The sequence below is a fragment of the Seriola dumerili genome, unplaced genomic scaffold (assembly GCF_002260705.1).
Source record: "Seriola dumerili isolate Sdu_G_001 unplaced genomic scaffold, Sdu_1.0 BDQW01000121.1, whole genome shotgun sequence".
Lineage (NCBI taxonomy): Eukaryota > Metazoa > Chordata > Actinopteri > Carangiformes > Carangidae > Seriola > Seriola dumerili.
Window position 1 is genome coordinate 2713107 of NW_019174376.1, and position 27763 is coordinate 2740869.

General features: G+C 38.3%; 3 protein-coding genes across 4 annotated transcripts in view; 1 reads left to right on the plus strand and 2 right to left on the minus strand.

Moving 5' to 3' along the window:
• Nucleotides 1-340: 340 nt before the first annotated feature.
• Nucleotides 341-7988, minus strand: LOC111223996 (PRELI domain containing protein 3B-like). Its single transcript, XM_022748336.1, has 6 exons — nucleotides 7864-7988; nucleotides 6183-6351; nucleotides 4488-4577; nucleotides 3869-3939; nucleotides 3636-3738; nucleotides 341-2637 (listed from the first exon to the last, which is right to left on the minus strand). Exons 1-6 carry the CDS (start codon nucleotides 7893-7895, stop codon nucleotides 2521-2523), a joined length of 582 nt encoding a protein of 193 aa, XP_022604057.1. The 5' UTR covers nucleotides 7896-7988; the 3' UTR covers nucleotides 341-2520.
• A 1988-nt stretch (nucleotides 7989-9976) lies between these two features.
• Nucleotides 9977-13417, minus strand: LOC111223933 (tubulin beta chain-like). Its single transcript, XM_022748245.1, has 4 exons — nucleotides 13329-13417; nucleotides 12178-12286; nucleotides 11877-11987; nucleotides 9977-11543 (listed from the first exon to the last, which is right to left on the minus strand). Exons 1-4 carry the CDS (start codon nucleotides 13404-13406, stop codon nucleotides 10393-10395), a joined length of 1449 nt encoding a protein of 482 aa, XP_022603966.1. The 5' UTR covers nucleotides 13407-13417; the 3' UTR covers nucleotides 9977-10392.
• Nucleotides 13418-20041: 6624 nt separating this feature from the next.
• The window catches only part of LOC111223941 (guanine nucleotide-binding protein G(s) subunit alpha-like), a 36791-nt gene continuing 29069 nt past the window's right edge, over nucleotides 20042-27763 (plus strand). Inside the window, exons 1-4 of one of the 2 annotated variants that reach the window (XM_022748254.1) lie at nucleotides 20042-21611; nucleotides 23776-23848; nucleotides 26763-26769; nucleotides 27433-27483. In XM_022748254.1, the coding sequence (XP_022603975.1) occupies nucleotides 21473-21611; nucleotides 23776-23848; nucleotides 26763-26769; nucleotides 27433-27483 (270 nt within the window). In that variant the 5' untranslated portion in view covers nucleotides 20042-21472. Of the gene's footprint in view, nucleotides 21612-23775; nucleotides 23849-26762; nucleotides 26770-27432; nucleotides 27484-27763 lie in introns of those variants that run through there. The other variant, XM_022748253.1, reaches the window with a different exon arrangement.

The following is a 27763-nucleotide window of genomic DNA, read 5'->3' on the forward strand; positions in this document are numbered from 1 at the left end:
ATAAAAAAGTTTTACATTTTTTCACATTTGGTCAGAACATACTTTTCACTGTTGTATTCATCGGCTTGTTTACACTGGTCATGATTCAACATGATTGAATTTTAATTTAATCTGTTTACTGGCTGTACTCTGACCTTCATGATGACACAAAGGTCAGAGTACAGCCATTGCATAAGGTAATTCAAAATATGCTGAACCTGCAATATTTTCATATATTCACACAGGTGTTACATGAATCATCGCAATTTCTTAAAAAAAGAAACAGTCACAATGGACATGTAGTCATGTACCCATCACCTACATAAACATACTACACATAAAGAAGAACGAATGGCACAGATCATAATTTAAACAACTTTATTTCTAACTATTCATTTCACATAGCCAGTAACTTAAAAACAGCAACATTTCATTAACTTTGGCCCTTACTTTTGTCAAGGTAAGACTTGGCCTTTAATTTCTAGTTGAAATTACATTACAGAATCTTTTTTATAATACTTGTCAAGATGAAACTGGAAATCTAGCATTTGGCCACAGTGTGGCAGTATGTGGCTCTTCCATTTCAAACATGCAACATCAGTCCATCCTGCCAAGTGATCAATGTAAGAACAATGCATTTGTACTGGCCCACATCTCGGTGTTCATACAGTATGAAGAATAACTGCTTCAGTGTTTGGACTCTGAAGATATAGAGGAAAAGCAGACCTTCACACACCTTAGTTAACAGTGTCGTATGGAATGCATACATTCGGTGAACATCTCTTGACTGAACCTCCACAGTCATTCAAGCCACTATTTTAGCAGAATCATGTGCACTGGATATTTTCACACAGACCACTTTGCTACTTGAAAACAAAATAACGATCAATTTGAATAAATGTCCACTCCATGTTAAATATTGTATACATCATAACGAATGCAAATTCAAAAAGAGAACATCTAATTTTCAAAATATATTTGATTTTCATTGTAACAGCAACCAAGCGTATTTCATTCTGAGGTATACCTAATTTGAAGAATTACTGGAAAACATCTCCTATTAAACAGGTTAAAATATTTTATTTAATTTCCATATTCTATAGATGGTGAGACCATTTCTTTTTCAGAGGCACCCAGACAAGTTTAAGTTACAATTTCTAACTAAAGCATGTGATATCACATTTCACAATGGCAAACCCAAGCCACAACTTGCTCCATCAAAACAAACTATTTTTTCTAAATATTCCTGTCATAGGTAGAAAAAAATATATATATTAATGAAACTTAAGCGTTCACTTTCACCACACTGCTGTCTGTTATATGAAGAAAGACCTCTCAAACACACAGTGTACGCACAATTAATCCCTCAAACAGTAATACCAATATATTCACAAATGATCAGATCCCTCAGCAAGTATAGCAGCTTTTCTTCGTTAAAATGTGTTATTCTGTAAGTGCAAATAAAAGTCACTGCAAAGGTCTCAGCCTTTACTCTGAAAGGACATGCTGAGGAACAATTTCCATGTGTATCAGTAAAACTGTTTTGAGTTCAGAAAACAGATTTTTACTATTACGCTTGTTTGTACGACAGTGTTTGAGAAGGTCTTCCACATTAAGTCATGTGAAAAACATAAATATGGCAAGTACCTTGATCCCTTCATTTCACTTAAATACCTTAATAACAATATCACTTATTAGATAATAACAAAATACAGTTTATATTCAGGCTTGCATATGAACACTGCCTGGTACAGAGTGTCTTGTTATTACTGAGGTCCCACAAGAAAGCATTGTTGGAAAGATAGCTCTTACACAACTAAACCTGTCTGTGAAACATGTCATTAATGTCTCACTGCCAGTGGCTGCGTTAACTCACTGCTTACTCTGACACCTGAAACCACTTCCATGTCACCTTGACACACATTGCACTTGACCCGCCTCGACACAGCATTGTTTTCTGCCATCATATCTTAACAGGAGTAATCTTCGCCATCGCTTCTATACTGTTTATTGCACCGTAACTGTTTTTCTTGTAACTCTTTTGTTGTAAACACAGAGTTCATACCACTGGCACGACTTCCTGGCATTCTGAGGTCTTATGGCAGATGGAAACACAGCTGGCAAAGGTTTTTTTTAAGAGGCTGGACAAAAAGCATTGTGTCCCTTTTGGCACTTTTCGTATGTTTTCAGTTCATCCAATGCCTCAAATACATCTCTGCCAATGCTTCATGTTTCCAAACACACAGATAACAGTGTTGTTCAAAATATGTCCCTGAGTGCTCCACCCATGTTTCCTTCCCAACTGTCTCATTACTGCAGTCCTGCCAAGCAGCATCTCCTGAAAAAGACTTCACAGAATCCCTTTATGATACAGCCTGCTGTTATACATTTATCTAATGTAGATAGTAAAGTATATGAGATGGAGGAGTTAAATAATACAAAAACCCAGAGCACCAAAACAGCATGAGAGCATCATAAAGGGAGGCTGGTTGCACTGCTGTGCAGTTTCTCTCAGACTCTATTGGTAAATAGAGGCGGGTGTCATTTCTCAGTGACCGCAGCAGCCATCGGGGTGCGAATGGTCCCACGTGCTGTGGCTGCTAGCTCCTCAATTTCTGCATTCAGTCGTCTGATTACCCACTCCATGGCTTCACGGCCCTGATCGAGAACAAAAATAAAGAATTAGTCTATAGGAGGAGATATAAAGAGAATTTCATCAAGCTGCATTGAAGGAAGGGCAAGAATTATACTCTATTTTGCCATAGGAAATAGCAGTTGTTGCTTCAGAACCCTTCCAACAGGTCCAAAGATAACAGGTAACATTATGATTAAACAGATAAAAGAAGTCAGTGTGCTTCAAATTAAGTCTTTGTTGAACATATTCTGAAACTCCCCCCCCCAGACCTTTCTGGTGTCAGTACTTTGGAAGCTACATACGATCATTTTTGTAATTTTCAGGACAATCCAACAAGCAAGACCAAATTTTTCATAAATTTTTCATTATCATTATCATTTTTTTTATGTACAAACAAATGTAAACTACGAATCCCTTCAAGTAAAGATTGTCCGAAAGTGTGCAACTTGATCCATTTGAATTGAATTTAAAAACACAACAATACTAGTTACTTCATAATAACAAAATATAGACTATTTAATTTTTCAAGCTTGTGTACAATGCCTGGTATTGAGTCTGGCTGGACAACACATTTTATAAACAATTAGTTTCCAGCATACCTTGGCCTTAAGAAATAAAAACAGATATTTCTGTTACTCAAATAGTTAATTATTTCTGGGTTTTCGCTACATTTTGCTTTTTTCTTATGAGATAAAAGGATACTTTTCAGGGTTTTCAAAAACACTTCAAATTAAACAATCTCAAAAGGAAAAGTCACACTTTGGCTGATCTGCTCGCAGCTACAATGAAGCCATAACCTGTGATCATCTAAGGGGTCACAAACAAAAAAGGCTGGGAACCACTCAAACAGTTTAAAGCAAGCACTGTTTTATTAGTTAATAGGTAGAAAAAAATGGTAATGGGGCAGAATTATGATAAATTATGTATTTAGTTTAACACCTGTTATGTGTGTAACTACCTGAAATAGGGCTAACAAATGTTATGGGTCCCACTCAAGATACAGTTTTAAGGGATCTCTTACCTTTCCAGCATTAGCAGAGATGGTGCTGGCCATGACTCCCTCTAGGTAACTGCTTAGACTGACTCCTTTCACAGAGATGATAGCCTCCTGTGTCAGTATTGTTCTAAAAGGAAGGGTTTAAAAAAAAAAAACATGGTCAAAAGTTGCCTTTAACAACCTCACAGCTCTGCACACTTAAGAAATTTAGGATTAAATCATTACAATGTTAAAATCCCTAAAAAGTAAAAACTTACTTTTCTGGATCCTCAGGGTGTGGTTTGTATGTTAACTTCTCATCCACAGACACCATGTTTGTGAACGTAATCTATGGAGGAAATATTACAAGACACGTATTAGTAAATGTTAAGATATCTATCAGAGAAGTTGGAAAAACACCATTATGAATGTTCCTTGCTGGAAAGTAAGTTGTCGACCTGTGTAACAAGGAGGACTTCATTTCAGAAATGTCTCAAGGTTCCACACACTCAGTTCACTGTGTATGTTCAATCAAATGGAAGTCACAAAGGTGGATCTAGATGGGATATGGGTGTTTGTGGTTGACACATTCAAAATAGAACTTGTTCTATAAACACCTGAAAGGGTCTGATAAGAATATGCTGTGTGAAAAAATGTCTGTCTTTAATAGTTACATCACACTGTAACTAACTGTGAGACCTACAGTATGTCTTCGTGCCAACATTATGTCCTATGGTAATATCCCATTTCAGCTGCTAGTACATCAAGGTAAGATAGAGTTTAGTAATGTGTGTCAGATACATAGTAGGCTATCCCTGGGTGAGATCAAATCCCACACTGAATTTATGCACCCATGAAAATCCAAATATAGGAGAACATTATTTTATAAATACTCACATTTGTGGACTGAAGTTCAAAAGATTTCTCTTTGGGATCCACAACCGAGTGCTCCTGAACATATGTGTATGTTCGTGTGTTGCCAATGATCTGAAGACAAAGAAAGGGACATGCTTTACTACAAAGTTAAGTTAACTGCGAGGACAATTTGCAATTTGTTCTTATTTGTGCTGCCCCTTTCCTTGGAAATTATACCTTTATTGATTCATTGATTTATTATTCATTTATTTTTGCCTGCTCTGTGGTTGGGCTACCCTAAAAATTCATTAAGTACACAAAGGTTCACGTCCTGTATACAATAAATACACAGATCATCTGCTGACTTTGGCATACTTTACAAAATCTTACAACTTTGTGTTTAAAAATGTTATTTAATCAGTATTTCCAGGGGAAACACATCAGTACCAGCTCAGATTACATTTGAATTTCATGCAGTAAATCTGAATTTGTCATACTGACACTGAACCACTACTTTGCTGAATTAATTCACACACTATATATTTAATTCACTGAAACTTTTAATATTCACTTTAATATTGAAATGTTACCTACATTGAAATTAAAGGTTTTGTAATTCACATTCATCTTCTTCAGGCAGATACGTGGGAATAAGAGGTTTCTCGCAATTGTCGTTTAACCTCAGAATATTTTTTATGAACTTTAAAAATCTATATGAACTCCATTTTTGGAGAGGTCTCTGTTCCACTATCTTGAGCTTTAAAGTGATTTTCTGTCAATATTTTATCTAATTGTCTTAAGCTGAAAGTACAGAGGTAAACTGATGTCACAGGAAGTCATCTTCACAGCACATCCAGTCCAGACACACACACTGAGGCTCAGGAGTGATTTACTTTGGCACAATCTGATTAAGGGTTATGTTAATATGCTATCAATCACTGGGACAGTCTGGGTCCTAGACTGTCCTTGGAATTAAAGGGGCTATACATAGACAGCAAAGGTCAGTGCTAAAGAACAGCAGCTGATTGCCAGATATTTACATAGGTTAAAACACGACAGTGTAACAGGATATTATCTTTCTCCAGCCTTATCGTCGCTGCGCTCAAAAAGTCAAAGAAACGGGGGGAAAGTTCAAATGATATGGTGCAGAAATCCAAGAGCCTCCGTCACTGCTCTGCATTTCAGTGACCTCTAGTTTTAACCAAGCTGACACAGAGATGGAAAATTACATCACACGCCGTCATGGGTTGTACCTCGGCAATGACAGAAATGGCACTACCGTGTCCTGTACAACACGAGCCATGGCACAAAGCCACACACTTCCCTGGCCGGGCAGCAGTCAGCAACCAGGTCTGCTGCTGCTGATACCCCTGGACAGAAATAGCCTTGCGGGTTAAGGTCATGCTCACTGGCTGGAAAGCATTAACCTACCTCCGGTACTAAACTGACTGAGCCTATAACTGGATTCTTGTGCTGTGTTTAATAGTCTGACTTTTAAAGTAATTTCAAGTCAATTCATCACCACAACACGAGAAGATTATGTGTTTTGTCATATATGTTATAATACTGATTAAATGACCTTAAAGAGAAGCACCCAGACCATGAGCACAAACTGACATGTTAGGTCATGTGTTTCTCCATTCAGAGTCACATGTCAACATTTTAAGTAGCTGCAGCAAGTTTTTAACTATAATGTCAGACTGCTGACCAGTTCTAATTATGCATTTGGACACTCACAGATTTCACTATAGATGGAAGGCCCCACTCTGTGCTGAGCAGTCTTTTACTGTGGAGGCGTCCCTGTTTGTCGATGCCTCTGTCCAAGACATCCACTCCAATCACGCTGGGGTTCATGGGGTTGGGGTACTTCTGCATAGCAGCCTTGGTCACTGTCTCCCAAGGATGGCTGTTGAAGGAAAGCCAAAAATCAAAAACAATTTTAACATTGCATTAATAAATCATACAAATACACATTCTGACTAATTGACTATTTGTTTTTTGTTTTTCCAAGGTAAAACATAAAACTCAGTGCCCTACTTTCTTATCTTTTTAACAAATAGCTTTTGTGCAATGGTGGAATGTAACAGTACATCTACTAAATTACTGCACTGAAGTGCAAATTTGAACTACTTTTACTCCGTTGCATTTATCAGTTATAGCTACTAGTTTCTTTATACATTAAGGCTTTACAAAAAAAAATATATGATGACTTTATTAGATAGATACTTTGTTGTGGATTGAACTATCCAACAGTATATAAAACAGTTAAAATTACCTAAACCATGACCAACTACAACAGTAATGCATCAGAGTTAAGAAACCATTAACATAATATATAATAACATACATTTTTATGTTGTTTTTTTTTGTTGTTGCAGAGAGCAGTTTTACTTTCAACCATGTTGGAGTATTTTTACATTGTGGTATTGGTACCAGAGCTGAGACAGAAAAATAACTATTCTCTTTTTTTTATAGACAAACAAAGTGACACATTCTGCACATTCTCAGGTTCCAGCTTCTCAAATAGTAGGATTTGCTGCTTTGTCTTGTATCATAATAAACTGAATATCTTTGGGGGTTTTTCAGTCCATTTTCTCAGTACGTTTTTCACATGTCACACGCATAAAAAAAAAAACAATCAACATATTAATAATAATAATTAAATAATCCTTAGTTGCAAACCTGTTTGCTAAAGTTTTTACTCAAATAAAGATACTTTTCTACCACTGCTTATTTGACATTATTAACGAATTAACCTATACCTAAGGGTACCTACATTTACTTTACTGAAAAAATCTAATTGCTGTAACACAGCGAATTAATATGTAAATATCTTATCAAGCGCTAGTTCACTGCCTGCAAATCTGATTTTTTTTCACATATCTAAATAAATTGAACGAAGTGGAACTAAATGTTATTTTGTCTTACTATCAGGCTACGTTTACTTTTAGAATCGCAGCGCTGAAAGGTAAAATATATACGTAAAAAATAAGTAAAAACTCTTTCGAGTACAAATGCGAGTCGAACGTAGTAGTGGATGGTTGCCAGGGAGACGCACGGGCGATGCCTTGTGACGCAGGCAGTCACTGCACAATGTAGGGGAAAGGTCGCGCGCTGGGGGTTGGACCTGACTGCCTGCTTACGCAATTCTACCGCTTTTTTTCTACAACCAGACACTGACAGCATTCTGTTCACCTTTAAAGACTGTACGCTATCGGTGCTTGTGCGTACCTTCAAACAATGTGGCATGTATTTTGGAAAAAAGGCGTCACTATTTCCACAATAAACTATGCGCATGCTGTTCACCGGAATAAAAACGAAGCCAGCTAGCCTACTTTACTGCCTGAGCCTGACAGTGAACCTCTGACAGCCGGCAAAAAAAACAAGTTATCTAAGATATTTCAACAGACATACTCACTTGAATATGTGCTCTGATGTCCAGATTTTCATGATTTTAGTGAGGTGACCGGAGCTGGTGATGTCGGAGACAGACGAGTGGATAAGCCGGGAGGTAGGCACTGTCACACTGACTGAAACCAGTGAACCACGTTCAAAGACAACCACAAGTCCCCTCCCACTGTACCGGCGCAGTCACATGATTGTATTACGCATTTCCGAGAGTGTGCTACATGCCGCAGGAGTTCACTGATACTGGCAGCAACTGAATGAAAAACCCTTTAAATCAAACACCAGAATTGATGAACGACAACCAAAGATAGAGAATCATATGATTATCGCACTGCAACTTAACGTGCAGCACATTTTCTGTTCAGCTTTGCAAACTAATAGGGCATCGTCCATTTAACCTTTGATGTTACACAACTCAGCTCAGTGAAGGTTAACAGTTGTCCTGTGCAACCTTGGAAGAATGGCAGTAACTGGCCAGTGGTGGAAACTAACCACATACATTTGCATTTTTGCCCCACTACATTTATTTAAAGCTTTAATTACAAGCTATTCTCCACATTATTATTAATACCAAATATAATCAGCATTTAATCGATGATGTAGCCTATTATTCTACATTAATCTACCCAGCAGTTACCCACATGAAGTAATTAAAATCAGCCTTACCTGTAACAGCTGCAAACAGATAGGCTACACACATTGTTGCATCAATAAGACAGTACTAGCCTATAATATATATTATTCTGAAATGGGACATTCTGCATAATGAGTACTTTTACTTTTGGTAGTTGAGGTATGTTTTGATACTAATACTCATATAACTTTTACATAAAATAGAGTATTTCTACACTGTTGTGTTGGTGCTTTTATTTAATTAAAAGATCTGAGTGCTTCTTCTACCAGTCTTACTGACACTGCAGCATCAACTCAGTACTCAAATTTTAAGAACACCTTGTATATGTCTCATTTGAATCTAGTTTGTCTCTGTGGGCTATTTAGGTGTAATATTTGATAGGATTTTTTTTTTTATCTCTATCTATCAGCATTTGCCAGAAGAGAGTATAATTTATGACATAATTTACAGAAACTAGTCTTGATGATTTTCAAGACATTGTAATGGTTACCAAGCTAGGGGTCAGGACCCCTATGAGGGGTTGCAAGATAAGCTTGAGGGGTTGTGAGATGATTAACATGATAGGAAATCAGGAAAAAAACATGTCTCTTCTCCAGAAATAATTTTTCAAATTTATAAGCTTAGTTATTTTTACTTGTGAATTACTGAAGAATTTTACCTCTTCTGGAAAATCACTCTTTGTTTGAACTGGTCACAATCAGTAAACCTGTGGAATGTGGTTGCAAAATGACATAATTTAATTTTAAGGGGTGACAAGCAAAAAATGGTGGTTACCTCTGGCCTTATGAATGATTTCTGTTGAGAGAGTGCTGGTTTCCTTATCTCTAGCAATGCTGTTAACCAGGCGCCTCCTGAGCTAAGCATGACAGCTCCTACATAACAATTTATGCCTATTCCCTACACTTGACATACAGCTTTACTAATAATGTCTTTCCAGATCAAGAGAAATATGGTTTGTTAACATGCAAGTTTTTGCGAGTTCATATTAGATTATACACTGCTGCAAGTCAAATTAGCAAAGGTCACGGCTCCATCTTGGGTAACATTTAGTTAGATATTGACCCCACCTCCTTAGGGGTAAAATTGAGTTTTTTTTCCCTCTTCTTGACCCCATTACTATCTTGTAACTTTAAGCAGGTTGTTCTCTGTGGTGCTATAGTGCCTTAATCATCATAACCCACATTCATATGTGGGTTACATGCAGTATATTCTTCTTTACCCCTGTATATATATGAGTCTGGTCGACTTTATTGCATATTAGAGGGACATTTCCACATCATGTGTGCTTATCTCAGAGTGCAGACACTCTGGCCAAGTTACGTGTAATCTCTATGTACCAGACTTGTCCCAGTGGGAGGAAACTGTGTGACAGCCAAGAATGGTATCACTGTCAATGTCCATCACAGCAGAGTTCAGTTAGGTTCAGTTTAACTTCAAATGATAAAATTGAATGAAAAAGGTGTTGTAATGAATATACACTCACTTTGGTGTTACTGTTTTTTTTATTACCATCATAATTTAGATACAAAACAATCAAATGCAACATTCACTGTAGGTCTGGAAACAACAAACTGGCTGGCTTTTATGGCTGTGGATTAAAACTGGAGTGGAGCTGGTGTGACATAAAATTTTCCATATATACAAGCAAAAATTATGATTTTCAAATTTTACTACAAAAGAAAAAACTTTAATCTTCAAAAACTAAAATACAAACATAAAAATCATTTGAACAATACATAAAAGACAATAAGCACTACTGTGTAAATATGTCACAGCACATTTATGAAATAAAGGCTATCTAAATCAATAGGCATCAATTCAATTACAAAATAAGAGTCCTTTTCAGACAAACAATCCTACATTTGTTTTTTCTCAAGGTGCCAAACCTGCACACTACAATGTCTTCTACTCATCTACAGTTTCTGTGGTTGTTTCAGTCACTGTTTCCAGTTTAACTTCCGTGTGAGACGCAACCTTTGTTGCCTTTGTCACTGGTGATGAGGGTCCCTCCTCTTCTTCATCCTCTGCTTCCCATTCTAGATCAGCAGTGGCATCTTGATACTGCTGGTACTCTGACACCAGGTCGTTGAGGTTGCTCTCTGCCTCAGTGAACTCCATTTCATCCATACCTTCCCCTGTGTACCAGTGAAGAAAAGCTTTCCGTCGGAACATCAAGGAGAACTGCTCACCCACACGGCGGAATATCTCCTGAATGGCCGTGTTATTGCCGATGAAGGTGGAGGCCATTTTGAGGCCTCTTGGTGGGATGTCGCACACGGCAACCTTGACATTATGTGGGATCCAGTCCACAAAGTAGTTGCTATTTTTTTGCTGAATTGCAAGCATTTGTTCATCTACCTCTTTGGTAGACATCCTGCCACGGAAGACACCTGCAACCGTGAGGTAGCGCCCTCGCCTAGGGTCACATGCTGTCATCATGTTGCGGGAATCAAACATCTGCTGGGTGAGCTCAGGCACTGTGAGGGCTCTATACTGTTGACTGCCACGGGCCGTCAGGGGGGCAAAGCCTGGCATGAAGAAGTGGAGGCGAGGGAAAGGCACCATGTTGACAGCCAGCTTCCTCAGGTCTGCATTGAGCTGTCCGGGGAATCTCAGGGAGGTCGTGACCCCACTCATCGTCAAGGAAACCAAGTGGTTGAGGTCCCCGTAAGTCGGTGTGGTCAGTTTCAGTGTGCGGAAACAGATGTCGTAGAGGGCCTCGTTGTCGATGCAGAAGGTCTCATCTGTGTTCTCCAGGAGTTGGTGGACCGACAGGGTGGCGTTGTACGGCTCCACTACCGTATCAGAGACTTTAGGAGAGGGCATGATACTGAAAGTATTCATGATGCGGTCGGGGTACTCCTCTCGGATCTTGTTGATAATGAGGGTTCCCATTCCGGAGCCGGTGCCACCTCCCAATGAGTGAACCAGCTGGAAGCCCTGCAGGCAATCACAGCTTTCACTCTCGTTCCTCACTCTGTCAATCACCTGCTCCACCAGTTCTGCTCCCTCTGTGTAGTGGCCCTTTGCCCAGTTATTCCCAGCTCCGGAGTTCCCTATAACACCAAAATAAAAGTGTGTAGGTGCATCTAATTCTCTCACTTGTCAATAGAATGAATTGAGGGAAACAAACATTATCTATTGCAAATATGAAAACATAAAATGCAAAAACAAACAAAAGTTGTTCCACTTCTTTACAGATGAAACAAACTATTGCATTAAAACTCTCAATTCTGTATTCCCAAGAAATATTTGTATCATGCATCTGTATCCAGAGCACCAAATATGACAGTACCACGAGTGTATGTTATTGTAGTTGTATGTTTCCTTTGCCATAACAATAATTAAAATGATTTTAAATTAACCACAAATTTTGTTATTTATCTCACCATGGATGAAATTGTCTGGCCTAAAAAGGGCCCCGATGCGGCTTCCTCTGACACTGTCCATGGTGCCGGGCTCCAGGTCAACAAGCAGGGCTCTGGGCACATATTTTCCACCTGGAAAACCATGGAGATTATTAACCATATGTCCAGAAATTAGACTTAAATGTGTTGGTCATGGTTAAAGTTCAAGAACAAAAAAATAGCACCTGAATTATGAGTAATTTGTGGACAGCTCATCAAACAAAACTAATTATAGATCAGTTTTTAGCTGTAAAATGAGCAGTCGTTATATCCTCTCTTTTACCATGTGCCTCATTGAAGTAGACGTTGAGCCTCTCCTGCTGGAGGTTGCTGTCACCCTCATAGAGGCCTGTTGCATTGATCCCATGTTCTTCACTGATCACTTCCCAAAACTAGAAAGACAAAGTCACAGAAGAATATTATTACTGTCATAATAATAATGCAACTTATTGTGTTTTCTGCAACATGTTATATTTTGAAGTTTAGACACTGAATGAGACTGAATATTTCCCTACTCTGTCCAATGTTTCAAACAATAACATTAATACACAGACAGACTTTAGGTCTGATGTGTATCTTCTGCTGTTTTTATACTTTTCACCTTTTACTTTTTTATCTACGTATCTGTTGAGATTTTTTTCCAGTTGTGCGGAAGTGTCCTCTAACTTTACCCTTCCATTGATTGTATGACCGGCAAATATATTCTAACACTGACTCTTTCCCAGCAGGGCACATTTTAAAATGCATTCCATTTTATATATTTTTATGTAACCCTTTGCTGACACACACTAAAATCCCTGATGTACACAATGAAATTTATTGAACCTTAATTCTTAGAGTACCACAATATCAATAGAACATGTATTACTTTAGCTATAACTGTATTATCTTGTAGTTCCTCTCTCTTGTTTTGTGCTAGTGATGATAAAAAAAAAGGTCCCACCCATGCCAGTCTAGCTTTGGCGCTTATCTTTTCTTTTGCTTGACAGGGAAAACACCCAGTGTCACTCACAACTGGCAACATACAAAGGGCCAGTACATGTCAAAATATATATCATACTCAAAAGAAAAATGTGATTATATGAGATTTTTTAAACTTAATTGTCACTTAAAATGAATATCTATGTTGAATATTTAAGCTCTCATTTTATATCAGCCAGTGTGAGAAAACAGAGTTCATTTTCTTATAAACAGCGACTTTTGTGAAGAACTTTTTCTCTCACACTTTAATCATCCAGCAGATATGCTTTTAGTAGTTTATATTCCAAAAGATGTGTCATTAACATTCTTCTCAAAATAACACTGTAAATTTTGATGTGGGCCATGAGCATAGACAGAACTTATCAGAATCTCAAAATTTTCAACAAAGTCAGACCTAATACATATTATAACTTTAAACAGTGGAGAAGTGCAGAAGGAATTTTATTCTGTTACCTTTGAGCCGATCTGGTTGCCACATTGTCCAATCTGCAGATGTACAATTTCACGCATGATGGCCGGGCTACAGTACATAGAGTAGAGCAGCTGGGGTCTCTGATAGGATACAGTGCTAAAACTGGTCTTTTATATAGTACCAGAAATGATGATGTCATCAGGGAGTCACCCCAGCTTTTCGTCTATGAAGGTCCCATAATACACTATATAATGTATAATAATAATAAGTATATATTATTTTTTTTACGTGCAGGAGTTTGCCTTGCTTTTATACTACAGAGAGTTATACTTGAGTTTAATTAAGTTTAGTCCACTATATTGTACAATGCTATCTGTTGTCTTCTATCCTGTGTTCTGCTATATTTCTATATGTATAACTGTATCTGTACATTATATATGATGTCAAAATGCAATAGAATGAATATTTTTGCTTCACAAAACCATAGTTTAAAACTGACAAAGTCATCTGGACGGTATTATATATAATATATAATACTATAATTAATATTGATATAATATTATAATTCCTATAGTGATTTATGTAACACTATGATGTAAAAGGACTCAGTCAATTTATAATATATGAACTATCTGCTATTTCAGAGGAAAACGGTGGTGTGTTATTTTCTCCCTATGCCCTATACACATCTGTGAGCTGTATGATCTATATGTACAACTGAGCAAAAACAGGATAGAAGTGTTTCAAAGATGAATGGAGACAGAGTGTGTCTCTGGTGAGCATCAGAAAAAACTCACTTTATTAAATACACTGATTACACACGAACACACATACATTTCAAGCATGTTGTTCCCGTGTCTGACAGGAAACATAGAAAAAAATGTTTTAAAATGATAAAATTGCAGATACATAAAAAAAAAAGAAAAAAAGAAACTCAAAATGAAATTGTTCAAAAAATGGTAATGTGACACTTTTCTGCCTTTTCACAGCAGGATTTTGATAACATGACCCAAAAATAATACAAAATAATCAGGATTTCCGTTTTAGTTATTAAGTCAGTGTAGGTGTAATAATAATGGCATAAAATGGACAGTTGTTAAGAGATTATATATGAGGGATGCTACCATCTACAGGACTGACACAGGCATAACAGGGTATTATTATATCTATGTAGTTGATTTCATTTGTAATTTTAACGGAATGTGTTGAGAATGTGTTTATCACCATGATAATGTTGCTAAATCTGTTAGCAGATCCATGAAAGTAAGCAATTATGTTTTGTTTTTGGTGTTGTATGGGTTTTTTGTCTATATTTTTTTCCTCTGTGTATGTACAGAATAATGTACTTAATTATTTAATGTCATATAAAGCTCACAAGGCCACTAGTTAAACCTGACACTGTATTACTGTATAAAGTAATCCAATACTATGATGATTATGCATCATCATGAGACAACAGGCCTCTGGGTACAGACATGTACAAGGCCCCCCAACCCTCTTACATAGGAGCCCCAGACTGAAGGATACACAAAAAAAAACTCCAAACAGAATTTTTATATCATTTTGTGTCTCCTTGTAGTACTTTTGTGTCTTTTTGTGGTTGTATTATGTCTCTTTAAAGACATTTTGTGTCCTTTGTTGTAGTTTTACATCTCTTTCTGGTCATTTTGTATTGTTTTTTTGTCTCATTGTAGTCATTCTGTGTCTTTCTATAATCATTTTGTGCCACTTTGTTGTAGTTTTGCATCTCTTTGTGGTCATTCTCTGTCTCTTTGTAGTTGTTTTGTGTCTCTCTGTCATTGTAGTGTCTCTTTATGGAACTGGTACTGTCATTTTGTGTCTGTTTATGGTCATTTTCTGTCGTTTTGTGCCTCTTTATTGTAGTTTTGCATATCTTTGTGCTCGTTGTGTCTCTTTGCAGTTGCTTGATTGACTTTCGAACAAGAAATGCTAACTCTCCTCAAACACACGCACGGGCCCATTCAGTGATACAGTACATGTATGATGATGATATACAAAAGGAAACTGAAAGCTCTCTATTACTGACACAGACGGGAATGCTTGCTTGTCATATGGTGCTGTGGTTAATAAGTATATTTTCATTTTTCATTTTCATTTATTTATTTATTTCATTTTCATCATTTACCAGCCATTGCACCACTGTTCACAGGCAGACCAGTGAAACTGTGTGGGAATTCACCCACAAGTCATTTCTTCTTTTACAGTTGTCTGTTGGGGTTCATTAGAGAGCCACAGTAGCATTTAGTTGTCATTGATGACCTTTATGTGTTTTGCCCTGAGCTTCTTTCCCTTGTCTTTTGACGTATTTGTGGAGGGAGGTGTTTGTGTGTATATGTGTGCGTGTGGCAGTCCGTACAGTACATGTATCTGTGGGTGTATGATTTGTGATGCACACAGTTTGCATGCTTGCGTGTTAGAGCTAAAGGAGGAAAAGCCATTACAAGTTTAAGAAAAAAAACCTTTCAGATCACCATTAGGTGAGTTAAACTGACAGGACATCCGGATTTTATTCTCAATGTTTCTCAAACCATATTTATCAATTTAACTAATGCTGTAGCTGTCTTCAGAGTTCATGGAAACTCTTCAGTGAATTAAACCCAAATGTTGATATCCACAATGTAAAATTTTGTGTATATTACACATAAAACCAAAGATTTGTAGCACTGAAAGAGATGAAGAGATTTGGTAACATTGTAATTTGGTAATAAGTAAGGTAGAAGTAAACATAAGTAGAAGTAAAGGTGATGGTAATAATATTTTGGTTTTTCATCAGATTAAGGGATTCATAAAAGGTCTAAGGATTATTAGTAAACTGTCAGTCCACCACAAGCCTCCAGAACAGTGTCAGTGCTGCTCAGCATACTGCTGATAATGAGTGTCTGGATCTCTGTTGGAGGGACAAACACCATTCCTCCAAAAGATATTCCCTCATTTGGTGTTTTGATGACGGTGACGGAGAGCACTGACTAACACGTCAGTCCAAAATCCACCATAGATATTCAGTTGGGTTGACATCTGTTGACAGCAGAGGTGGATGAAGTTATCAGGCCCCTACTCAATTAAAAACACAAATACAACAGGGTGGTAAAGTAAGAGTGTCATGGCTGTCAGCTCAAGAACAGACCTGATGTCGACCTGCACGCATATGCAATAGAGCAGGGGAAGCGTCGGCCAGAGCAGTTGACCCAGGAACAGGCTTGAGAATAGGTGAGTGGTCAGCAGGGGCGGTTGACTCAGGAACAGACAGTATGTTGGTAGGAACAGCCAACCCAGATTCGGCTGAGCGTGGATTGTGGTGCAAGGCAGCAGAGGCTCATGGTTGCTGGACTGCTGAGGCTCTGTATCACTGGGCAGCTTGGGAACTTGGGTCTGAGGCTTGGGATGATAGTAGGAACCCTGGGGCTGAGTCTTGGGCTGACTCCTGGAAACCTGGGGCTGCGTCTGCTTGTTTGGAATCGACATCTCTGTGACCTTTCTTGAAGGCGCTCTGACCCTTTCGATACCTCCAAGGAAAGGCTAGGCGAGTTCTGCAGAAAGGAGACTCAGGGTAGGCCTGGATGCAGTCTGGAGGCCAGGGTGCAGTTGGCTAGTATGGTAGAGGCTAGTCGACAGGGATGAGGACTGGAGGTTAGCATGCCGGGGTGCAGACTGGAGGGTGGCAAGCAGGAGGCTAGCCGACTTGGAGGCAGGCTTGAGTGCAAGCTTGGAAGAACGTAGGGAACCAGGCTGGGAGCTAGCTGATCTGATTCTAGCTGACTGGGAAGCTGGTTTGTGGTTAGAAGGCCAAAGGCTAACCGACTGGGGTGCTGGCTGGGGGGATTGTCTGCTAGGCCCATACTGGTCAGTTCACACTGATGAGAAGTTGAGTATGTCTGGGACCCAAATGTAGACACAAAAGCTGGCTGGTTGAGTTTGACGATTTATTTAACAAAAGAAAAACACACTCACTTTAAAGGTGAAAAACCTGGGATCAGGCAGGAACACAACAATGGCAAAATTGTAGAAATAGTTTTAAAACAAGTTATATCCACAAACTCCATCTGTAACACAGACACAAACTAGTTTAGCCTTACCATACATACTTACACATGTGAGCAAAAATATTTATTCAGATATTCAATTTAATCCAAATTGCATTTTCCAGTTTTCTATTACACTAAATTCAACATCTTTAGGTTATTGACTGTTGGTCAGACAAAACTAGCAATCTACTTTTATTAACTGGGCTTTATGGAATAATGATGGGCATTTTTCAAAATTTTATGACATTTTACACTGAAACAATTGATTATTAGAGAAATGATTGTCAGATGTATTGATAATGAGAACAATTGTTGGTTGCAGCCTTACAGTACTTCTATGATACTACCTTACCACGGTATTTTTTGTGCGTTAATCACTCGACACAGAAGAAAATGGAAGCAGTTTGACGCAACACAGTAAAGAGACTTTTGGGGGCCCTGGGGGGTCTGTGGCCTCTGGACAATTTTGAACATTTGGTAATCCAACTTTGACCATGAGGTTTGGTGGGTGAGGCAGTTTCAACAGTGATGCCACGACCACAGCTGGGACATTTCACCATTCACACAGTGAACTATGTATACATCATTCAACCTGAACCCACCCACATTTGTTTTAGTATTTTTATTGTTGTTATTAAATGTATGTGAACCATTTCCTGTTGTTGCTCATGTGTATGGATAATTTTTATAATTTAGTCTATGGGTTTTCAGTGTTATTGATTAATGTTTCATGGGTGGATCGGTTAATAATCATTTTGCTTCAAAGAGGGCGCCTCTCCCCTTCTGTACCTCTGCTTCATGACGCTCCGGGCAATCATGTGATTCGACCCTGCATCAAGCCACAGCAAGGAGGGAACCGGAAAGACCGTAATCTTAACTTCAAACTAAAAGCAACACATTTCTCTCGCCGACCAGAAAAGATAAAAGTAAAGATTTTGATTGTTAGTGGATTTGCCTCTTTATTTGCTTTTGCCATGAAGTATAAATATCTTCTATGTTAAGAAGAAAAAAATCTGAATTATAATAATCTAATGTTAATAATAATGCTGTCTTGATATACAATGTGCTACTTTGGAGTAAGCTATTTGTAAAACAAAGAAAACAAAAACAAAAGCTTTGTGAGCATTATAATTATATCAGTAATTTATGTGATTGTTTTATATTCTTTATAGTTTATAAATAATAATAAAAAAAGTATTGATGGCACACATTGTATCCACATATTAACCTAACCTACCTTGTACTTATCCAGAGGTGTAGAGATTTTACACTTCACTACATTTCAGAGGGAAATGTTGTATTTTGTCTCTGCTGCATTTTGCTAGCAGCTCAAGTTACAAGTTACTTTTAGTGTAAGATAAGTGTAAGTATTTTTAAAAACTTGATAATCTTATAAAACACAATAACTGTAAAGATGAAACCAGCTGTTCCCAATCATTTTGACTGTGGATTTCTCTTTTAAAAATGTCTAGTTACAGTTCCTTGTCACATTTTAGATGACTATGAGTTGTCAGCAACAACTGTTTGAGGCCCAAAGAGGTCAAACCAATTACTAAACTATTTAGTCAATAGGCCTAAATAATTTAAACTAGCTTCAATTTGACCAGCTGTATAAGTAAAATGCTGCTTACACATTGCTGTATGTATGTATGTGTTAACAAGCTAATGATGGTATACAGTAGGCTATAATCATAATATTACAGTCACAGGAACTATTTTGCACAAGGCCTTTTAGTTTAATATTTCACATACATTGGGCTAGTAATACAGGGCTAGCTTGTAAGGAAGTCTTATTACATTGCTGTATTACTTTTACTTACTTATTTCGCCACTGTCAGATCAGATGAATGAATCCTACATATTTTCTGAAAAAAAGACTTCTGTGTGTATAACAAATGTATATTGTTTTCATAAAATGCAAAATTGATTGACTTATTGATTGACTTACTATGTTTAGCTAGTTTATTGAGTCTCTTTGTTGTCATTTTGTGACTCAGTGACTCCAGTTTGCAATCTTAGAAGTTGTTTTGTGGTCATTTTGTGTCTCATGTTGCATCTTTTTGTGGTTGTTTTGTGTCTATTTAAGATTGTTTTGCATCTCTGTGATTTTTGTGCTCCTCTGTGGCTGTTTTGGATCTCTTTTTGGTCATATTTCTTTTCTTTGCAGCCATTTTGTGCCTCTTCATGGTCATCTTGTGTCTCTGTTGTCATTTTGCACCTCTTTGTAGTTGTTTTCTGGTAGTTTTGCATTTTTTGTGATCTTTTGTATCTCTTAACTGAGCTCTTTGACTTTCAAACATAAATACAAACATATTCATGCACTTCATATAGAGGATCTGGCCCTTGGGTGCCCTGACCTCATGGGTCCCTGGACCTGCGCCCAGTAGGGCTGTTCAATAATCCATCCATCTATGCTGATCTGTAAAGCAGAGTGAATTATTCATCAACCATTACTAAAACCGTACAGCTTAAACAGCATTTATAAATGGTGCCTCATCAAAAAGTGGTAGACTGCATTAGTTGTAGCCAGTTGTACCTAATAAATTGGCAACGGAGTGTGTATTGGGCACGAAGCTTTGATTGGTGCTTTATTTTGAAAGTTGCAATCGGAAGACGAGTTTGTCGTCCCGGAAAACTTGACCACCGTTCTTCGTTCCCAGGGTTCCGTGAGAGCCGTTTGCCCCACCCCACCTCTTCAACGCTATCTATCTCAATGTACAATTCTCAGAGAAAAACGGGGGCAAAAATAATTCAGAGTTATTCTACAAAGAAACGTTTCTCATTTCCCCGACCGGTTTATCGGAGCAGACGCGGCCTCTCGGCGGTAAAGATGAGTGTCTCGCCGCTGGATCAGTGATTGAAAACACCGCGGTATGTTCATGTATCATGCACATGTAACCATAATCTACCATACGGATTCAAAGGGAATACAAAAAGCTGAGAGACTTGACAGCGGGCTGTACCTGCGCCAAACGGGAAAATAACGGAGGATTTCCACGAATATCACCTGGATATTGCGTTATATTCAAGGACATCCAGCTGCCAAAAACCGCCTTTGCTCGCCCGGAGAAGCTTTCCGATGTGAGGAGAAATACAAATTAACGTTACGGAGAGAAAAAGGACGGAGAAGGGGCCTTTTTTTGGGTCTGGTCAAACCCTCCGAAAAGGCAAGCACCAGCATCTGTTGACGGGGAGATGAAATAATTTTGACATCGACTAAAAACAGGATATTATTGATAAGGTTGCTAACAGCCCACCCCTCCACCCTCCAAAAAAAAAAAACGGTGTATAATGTGACGGATTTGCGATAGAGAAAGAAGCCCCGGTGTAGCCTGATGATTCACATGCCGTCATTTTAAGAGGAAATATTTATTTTTTAATTTTTTCTCAACCGCCCTCTCATGTGCTTTGGTTAGGTGGAGAACGTATTGCAAACAACCCCTAAAAATAATAACCTAAAATACATATTTAAAGGGGGGGAAAAAAAGGTCGAGAAAAAATAGGGCTTTGGTTGTGAGTGGAAATGAATTGAATGGCAGTGTGAGATATCTGCCGAAGATGGGCTCCGGAGGAGACGTTTGCTAAGAAAATTAAACATAACAGGGTGAAAATATATACGTTTTAAAAAGGCCAGCGTTTGAATCGAAAACACCTTTTACGGAAACAGGACCACCGACGTTCATTCATGTGCATTGCAAGGCTGGAAATTTCACATCCACTCTCATATCAATGTTGATGACTTCATTGCGGATTTACAGTGAAAAACACAGGAATCAAGCGTCTTAGAGGGCGGCATCGTTGTTCTGCTCCTTTCTGACTGATCTCTTGTTGATTAATTGCCAGTAAATAGCCACATCCATCCATACATACTGTGCCAAAGCCTGGTGGGGCCCACCGTCTACTGCCTAACGGGTTTACATCTGATCCATCTGCATCTGGCAACATAAATGTCACCCATTTTGAGCCAGGTGTTCCTCTGCTGGGCCAGTCTAGGAATTTAGGATCCATTGATTTTCTTCTGATCACCACCCTCCCTCCTTCCTCTCTCCCTGCACCCACCTGCCCACCCACCCAACAAACCAACCAACCAACCAACCAACCACCCTGCCTCCCCCTGAACCTAACACTGGGTTTTTGGGAAGATGGGCTGTCTTGGCAATAGTAAGACCGAAGACCAACGAAATGAGGAGAAGGCACAGAGGGAAGCCAACAAAAAGATAGAGAAGCAGCTTCAAAAAGACAAACAGATATACCGGGCGACTCACCGGCTACTACTATTAGGTAGGTCTTGTGAAATTTATCATTAATATCAGTGTGTGTGTGTGTGTGTGTGTGTGTGTGTGTGTGTGTGTTCATTTTAGGCCTGAAGGTCCATTTTTTCCAATTGCTGCACCCACAAAAGCATACAAGTGTATTTTCACCTGTTTATACACATATAAAAACCATTGTTTCAGATTAAACGACAACTTCCTCAGCCTTTACCAGTGAAGCATCAACAAATGATGCAATGACATGAAGTCACTACACCACCAGTTTGCAGCGTCTTGACACAGGACAGCTGAAAATCAGGCCTTTCTCCTGCATTCATGGGTTATTATGGAGCATGATTACAGAACATGTGAGAGACGCTGGACAGACAGACAGCTGCTCAGGCACCATGCAGAGGAGAGAGGAGGGAACCAATAGGCATTTTTGCATTGTGTCTTTTATCCACACATGTAAACTGCAAAATTTGCGATGTGGGTGCGGGTTAGATGTCGGATGCCTTCACCTTGAGTTATTTGGGCAAATGGACTTTAATGTTTAATGCTGTTTTTCAGACTCACCTTTGCATGGCCCTCTCCACACCAGCCACTCTGGAAATGGATATTCTCTAATCAGCTCTTGAAAACTATGCCATTTTTTTTTTTTATTCACAACACTATGTGTAGCTTCATCATCTAGGCCTCCATGTCATGCCACAGTGAATGAACCTAGGGCCAGGGCTAGTATCCTGCTAAGCCTCCTGGAGTGCGGAGAGCAAATTAGGATTACTATTAGTATTACTAGCTTCCCTTGAATGACTGTCGCGTTCATTCTAATCTGAAATTGATCCTAGATTTGTACACTCACACTTAAAACTCAAAATAGCAGGCCTGTAGCCTAGCTAGCTCCTAGTGTTTGGGCTAGTTGATGTTATGGCCTGGCTCCTTTCATTTTCAGTTTGCAAGGACACATTTAGGACTTATTCTCTTCTCATACGGGATTTATGGAAAATTACATTTCCTGGATCCTTAAAAGTATTTATGAGGGTTTTGGTCCATCGGTCCTGGATGACATCTCACTTCTGCTCAAAGAAATAAAACAAACAAAAACACTTAAGACAATATTCAAAGCAGATCTCGTCTGCGAGCAAGGCTGATTGTTCTTCTACTCACCCCCGATGCTGAGAGTTCTTCAGATCCGTCAGTATTTAAGTCGAAGTACCAACACAACAGTGTAAAAACACTGAGTGCAAAAGTCTTGCATTCAACCAAGTACTGATATACAGAACTTATTATAAGCAAAATGCACTTCAAGTATTAAAAACAAAATGAAAAAAAATACTACAGTGCAGAAGTAGCATTTCACTGCCAAATATAATTATAGTATATAATATATAACATAAGACATACATTTCTCTTGTGTTTGTGTTTTGCTAAATAATGGACAGTTTTATCTCTTAGGACTGCGAACCTTTGCAACGCATAGACAGTTGGACACTGCTTTTTTTATTTTTTATTAGTGGTCATAAGCCAAAAAGGTTAGGAGCCACTGCTTTTAATCTGTAACAGTGCATTGTATATTAGGATCTTATCATGTGTTTTATATCTATATATATATATATATACATAGATATATAGATATAAAATCTTAATCTGAAAAATAACTAGTGAGTCAAATAAATTTAGTGAAGTATAAAGTAGCATGAAATGGTTGAAATTATACTTAGATACAGTACTTGAGTAAATACACATGGTTACGTTCCACCACTCAGAAGAACAGGCAAGCCTCACCCACCGCTTTGATTGGCTCTTTTAAGGTCTCACCATCTTGCTCGGCTCCAGCATTATTGCTTTTGTATTACATAGAGCACTGTGAAGGAACGAGGAGTTTAGGCGTGGGACAGTGTGGGTGCTGTGTCCGACAGGACCTCTGTTTTGAGAAATAAAGCCCTGACATTCAAATCACTTGTGGATAAAATCTTAGGCATGAAGTTTGTAGCTCTTCGCCTTCATCTTCTATTTTTCTGATGTTCCACCAAGCCACCAAAATGCTTTTTCCTCCAGGGATCCAGTGACATGTTTTAAACCATCATTCACCATGTTCAGATGGATCCTCGCCTTGGGTATTTTTTATTTTTATTTTTTTTTTAAAGGAGTTTTGTACGATTATAAATATCTTCCTTTCCTCTTTCTGCTTTCAGGGGCCGGTGAATCCGGGAAAAGCACGATAGTCAAACAGATGCGAATATTGCATGTTAATGGCTTCAACGCAGAGTAAGTGTTGGTTTACCTCATTCTTTATCTCCGCACACCTACAGCACATTCAGTTCACTTCACACACACACACACACACACACACACACACACACACACACACACACACACACACACACACACGCTGTTCTGGTTTTGACAGGATCAGGTATGAAAATATTTGTTACATCCTTCATCCAATGTGATGACGTGATTCGGGGGAGGACAATTGATGCTTTCAGAAAATACAAATGATAGGACAAGACCTTTAGTGACACTGATGCCAAGCAGGTAGAGGCAGTCCATGTCCACTTCCCTCACTAAAAAGTTAGTAAGGAAGTTTAAAATGTAAAATTGTCAAAAATGGTTGTGAGTGACATCATCAGGACATCAACAAACAACGTGGCTTTTAGAAGACAGAAACACAGTCGAGACAAGACACAAGATTTAGTCTGTGAAAGAGGCTGGATGGATTCAATATTCACATTGTATTTTGGCACGTATAACTTGTGCATCTTAATCTTTAAACTGTAATTTTACCATCATGCTACATTGTTGATTAAAATAAATAGTTGCCATTGCAGTTATTTTTCATGCAAAAATGTCAATATCCTTTGGTTTCAGCTTCTCACATAGAAGCAGTCACTGTTTTTCAGTGTGTTTATATCACATCTATTCAGCTGATGTCATAGTAAATTAAATTTCTTTGGGGTTTGGACAGTTGAGTGGACAAAACAAGGCATATGATGAACTTGTGATGAGCTTCTTTCTTCCCTTTTTTTTTTTTTTTTTACCATTTTGTGACAATACAAATTGCTTTTCCTGGTAAAGAATAATAGAGCAGCTTTGGAACTGCTTTTAGTTCTTGTTCATACAGCAAAACAGATTTTGATCATCTTTTTGTTCTGAAATATGTTTACTTGTGTCCTGGGACAGTTTGGCCAGTGTAATGTCAATTAGCAGCTGTCGTCCTCAGTCAGGAAGTAGAGACATTTTCTTCCTTATTTTTGTAATATGACACTGATATATAATCGTGCTGGTTATTCATAGAAGAATTCACAGTGAATTTGTAGACATGAGGATGTATAACTTGCTTTGCTAGTATATTTATTTTCTTCCATTGGCAGGGAGGAGACGGATGCTTGTCATTGTTTTAAGAAACTGAACAATATGGTCCAATAAAGAAAATGAAGTCAAATGTTTTGGACAGATTTTTGTAGTGTTTTGGAGTAAATAGTCAAAGTTGCGTGACGCAAGAAGAATGCGTCTATCTGTTTCAGGTTTTCATGGAAACATTGCCCTGGGTGCTTTCAAGCCACCCTTTCTTGTGAATTTCCTAAAACCCAATCCCACCATGTTGATGCAATGGAAACAAAAGTCACATTTTTCTATTCTTAATCATCTGTTTCCTAGAAAGGGGTTTTGGAGTAGGATCAGGAGGAGTTGGGCATCATCATGTGCTTATTTTTGGGTCATGTCGAACAGATGCTCCTCACAGACGCAGACGTTCTGGTGTAATGACAAACCCATAGTCGGCTGTGACTCCCCGGTCGCATTTAGCCTCCGGGGTTTGTTGCTCTCTTTGGGCCAGGGGGTTTAACCTTGCTGGGTTTCCCCTCCGGGTGTAGGTCGGTGCCACCAGTCTGTGCAAGGTGCTGGGAGGATGAAGAGGATGAGGACAGGAGGAGACGATAGGGAGTGACACAGTAAAATAGGAGATGGAAGGAGTTGAGAGTTGAAGTGAGAAGAGATTTGTCATGGCAAGTGGGTGTTCTGTTCTGTTTTGTTATTTTGGTGGGGTGCTAGTTTGTCTTTCTGTCTTTGGTCGTACTGCTGTACAATTAATCAGTTATCAAAATAGTTGCTGATTGATTTATTTTTGCCTATTCTATCAATTAAGTGATGAATCGGCTGATCGATGCAGCTCCACCTGTGAGAAAATGTCCATCATAGTTTCACAGGGTCTAGAGTGACATCTTCAGATATTCTTGTTTTGTCTGAGCGACACTCCAAAACCCAAAGATATTCAATTTACTATCACAGAAGACAAAGAAAACCAGCAAATTATTAACATTTGAGAAGCTGAAACCATAGTTTGTTTGTTTTTTGGGCATTTTTTTTAAAATGCGTTAAACAAATAATTATTTATTAAGATTGGTGCGGTTTAATGTTCTGACGATGGAGTAATGAATTAATTGACCAATCCTTGCCTGAAAGTTTCCATCCCAAAACACTGCAGCAGCATTATCAGCTCTCTTTACAACACCGGACCTGTTTGAATCGCTGAAGAGTCGGAAATGTGGGCGACGATTCGGACGTCTTGAACCAGGCCAAAAAAATGATACAAGACTTCCTTCCACATGATTAATGATGATGATTCTTTAAATGTCTTGAGTATCGTCTGAAAGCACCAGTTGTCACGTCTAATCCGTTTTCACATAATTGAAATTGAGGTATGAGGTGAGAAATATGGAGATATTTCACTTCGTCAGTAAAACCAAACAAAAACAGACAGTTAAAGATGTTCACTAACACAGAGAGACTTGTCCGTTTAGGAAATCTAAAAAGCGTTTCCAAGCTGAAACTTGGTGTTGTCCTCTGCGATATCCTTAGTCAGGCTTACGTTTCGATTACAGCAGCATGCTGTGATGCTGATAGTGTCACTTTTTCAGCAAAGTCACTTTGGACAAAACACATTCATTATCAGAAGATACTCATCTGTGCTTTTCATTTGAAATCGTTCTGCTGAACATAGGTGTGATAGACTTTATGTCCGTCTTCTTTTCACTGCTGCTGAAATGTGAACAAAATATACTGTAACACAACTGTGCTCACATACGGGGCACGTAATGCTTAGTAGCGTGTTGCTCTGAAATATCCTGAGATGTTTCAGATGAAGAAATCACACCATCCAGGTTCCTGATTGTGTAAACAGCTCTGAGGTTGTTTCATTTGGGGGAATTTCGGTATCAAATCCTGAGTTTCAATAGTCGAACTTGTCTTTTGTCAGGACATTTGAAAGAATTTAACACTTACACTGGCAGCGCTGGTTTCTGAAAGACCTGAGTGACGTCAGACCTTTACTACTGGTTATCAGTGAAGCCCACAGGTTGCATAACCTGAGCGCCATGCTGTGTGGTGATGCTGAAATTCAGTTTGTCTTTACAACAATAAATGGACAAAATAAGGAGCCTATCATTGTATTGGCCAATACTTTGGATTCTGCTTTGTGCTCACAGTAGGTTGAAGTTAAAAATTGCTCTGCCTTTTTTTCTGTGTAATAAATGTTTTTGGCAAAATCAGTTCTGCTGTTCTCATATGGTATCAGCAAGTGCACAAAACTCAGGACTTGCACCTGGTCAGCAAAATAAAGGTATCTGCACCTGGAGCAGCCATAACACTGATGTCTGATATAATTTACCTCCAAGCTGACAAAAAGATGCTGGAGGATTTTGTGTTACACAGCACATTCCTACTGAACCAACTGCAAAAACAGAAGAAACAAAACATTTCTTTACCATTATTTCTGGAATAATTGGTGTTTTTTTTTTTCAAGCTGTACAAAAAAAAAATAACATGAGTTTGTCTTTGTTCTTCACAGGGAGAAAAAACAGAAAATTCATGATATTAAAAACAACATTAAAGAAGCTATAGAGGTAAGAAATTGAACTTTTGACCCATTTTAAATGATAACATCTGATGTTTGAGATTTTTTTTTTTCTTTTACTGTTTCTAGCACTTATCATGGTAGCAGCTACGATAAAGAGATCTGATCATTTCCGACACTATAAGAGAATAATAAGACAGAAGATCAAGAAAAAAGGAACAATCATGGACCACAACACAACCTGTGTCCTGTGAAAATTAATCAATTATCTATAAAAACTACTTAAAAGCATAAAAGTCAAAGTGGTTATAAATTATCACTGGCGTTGT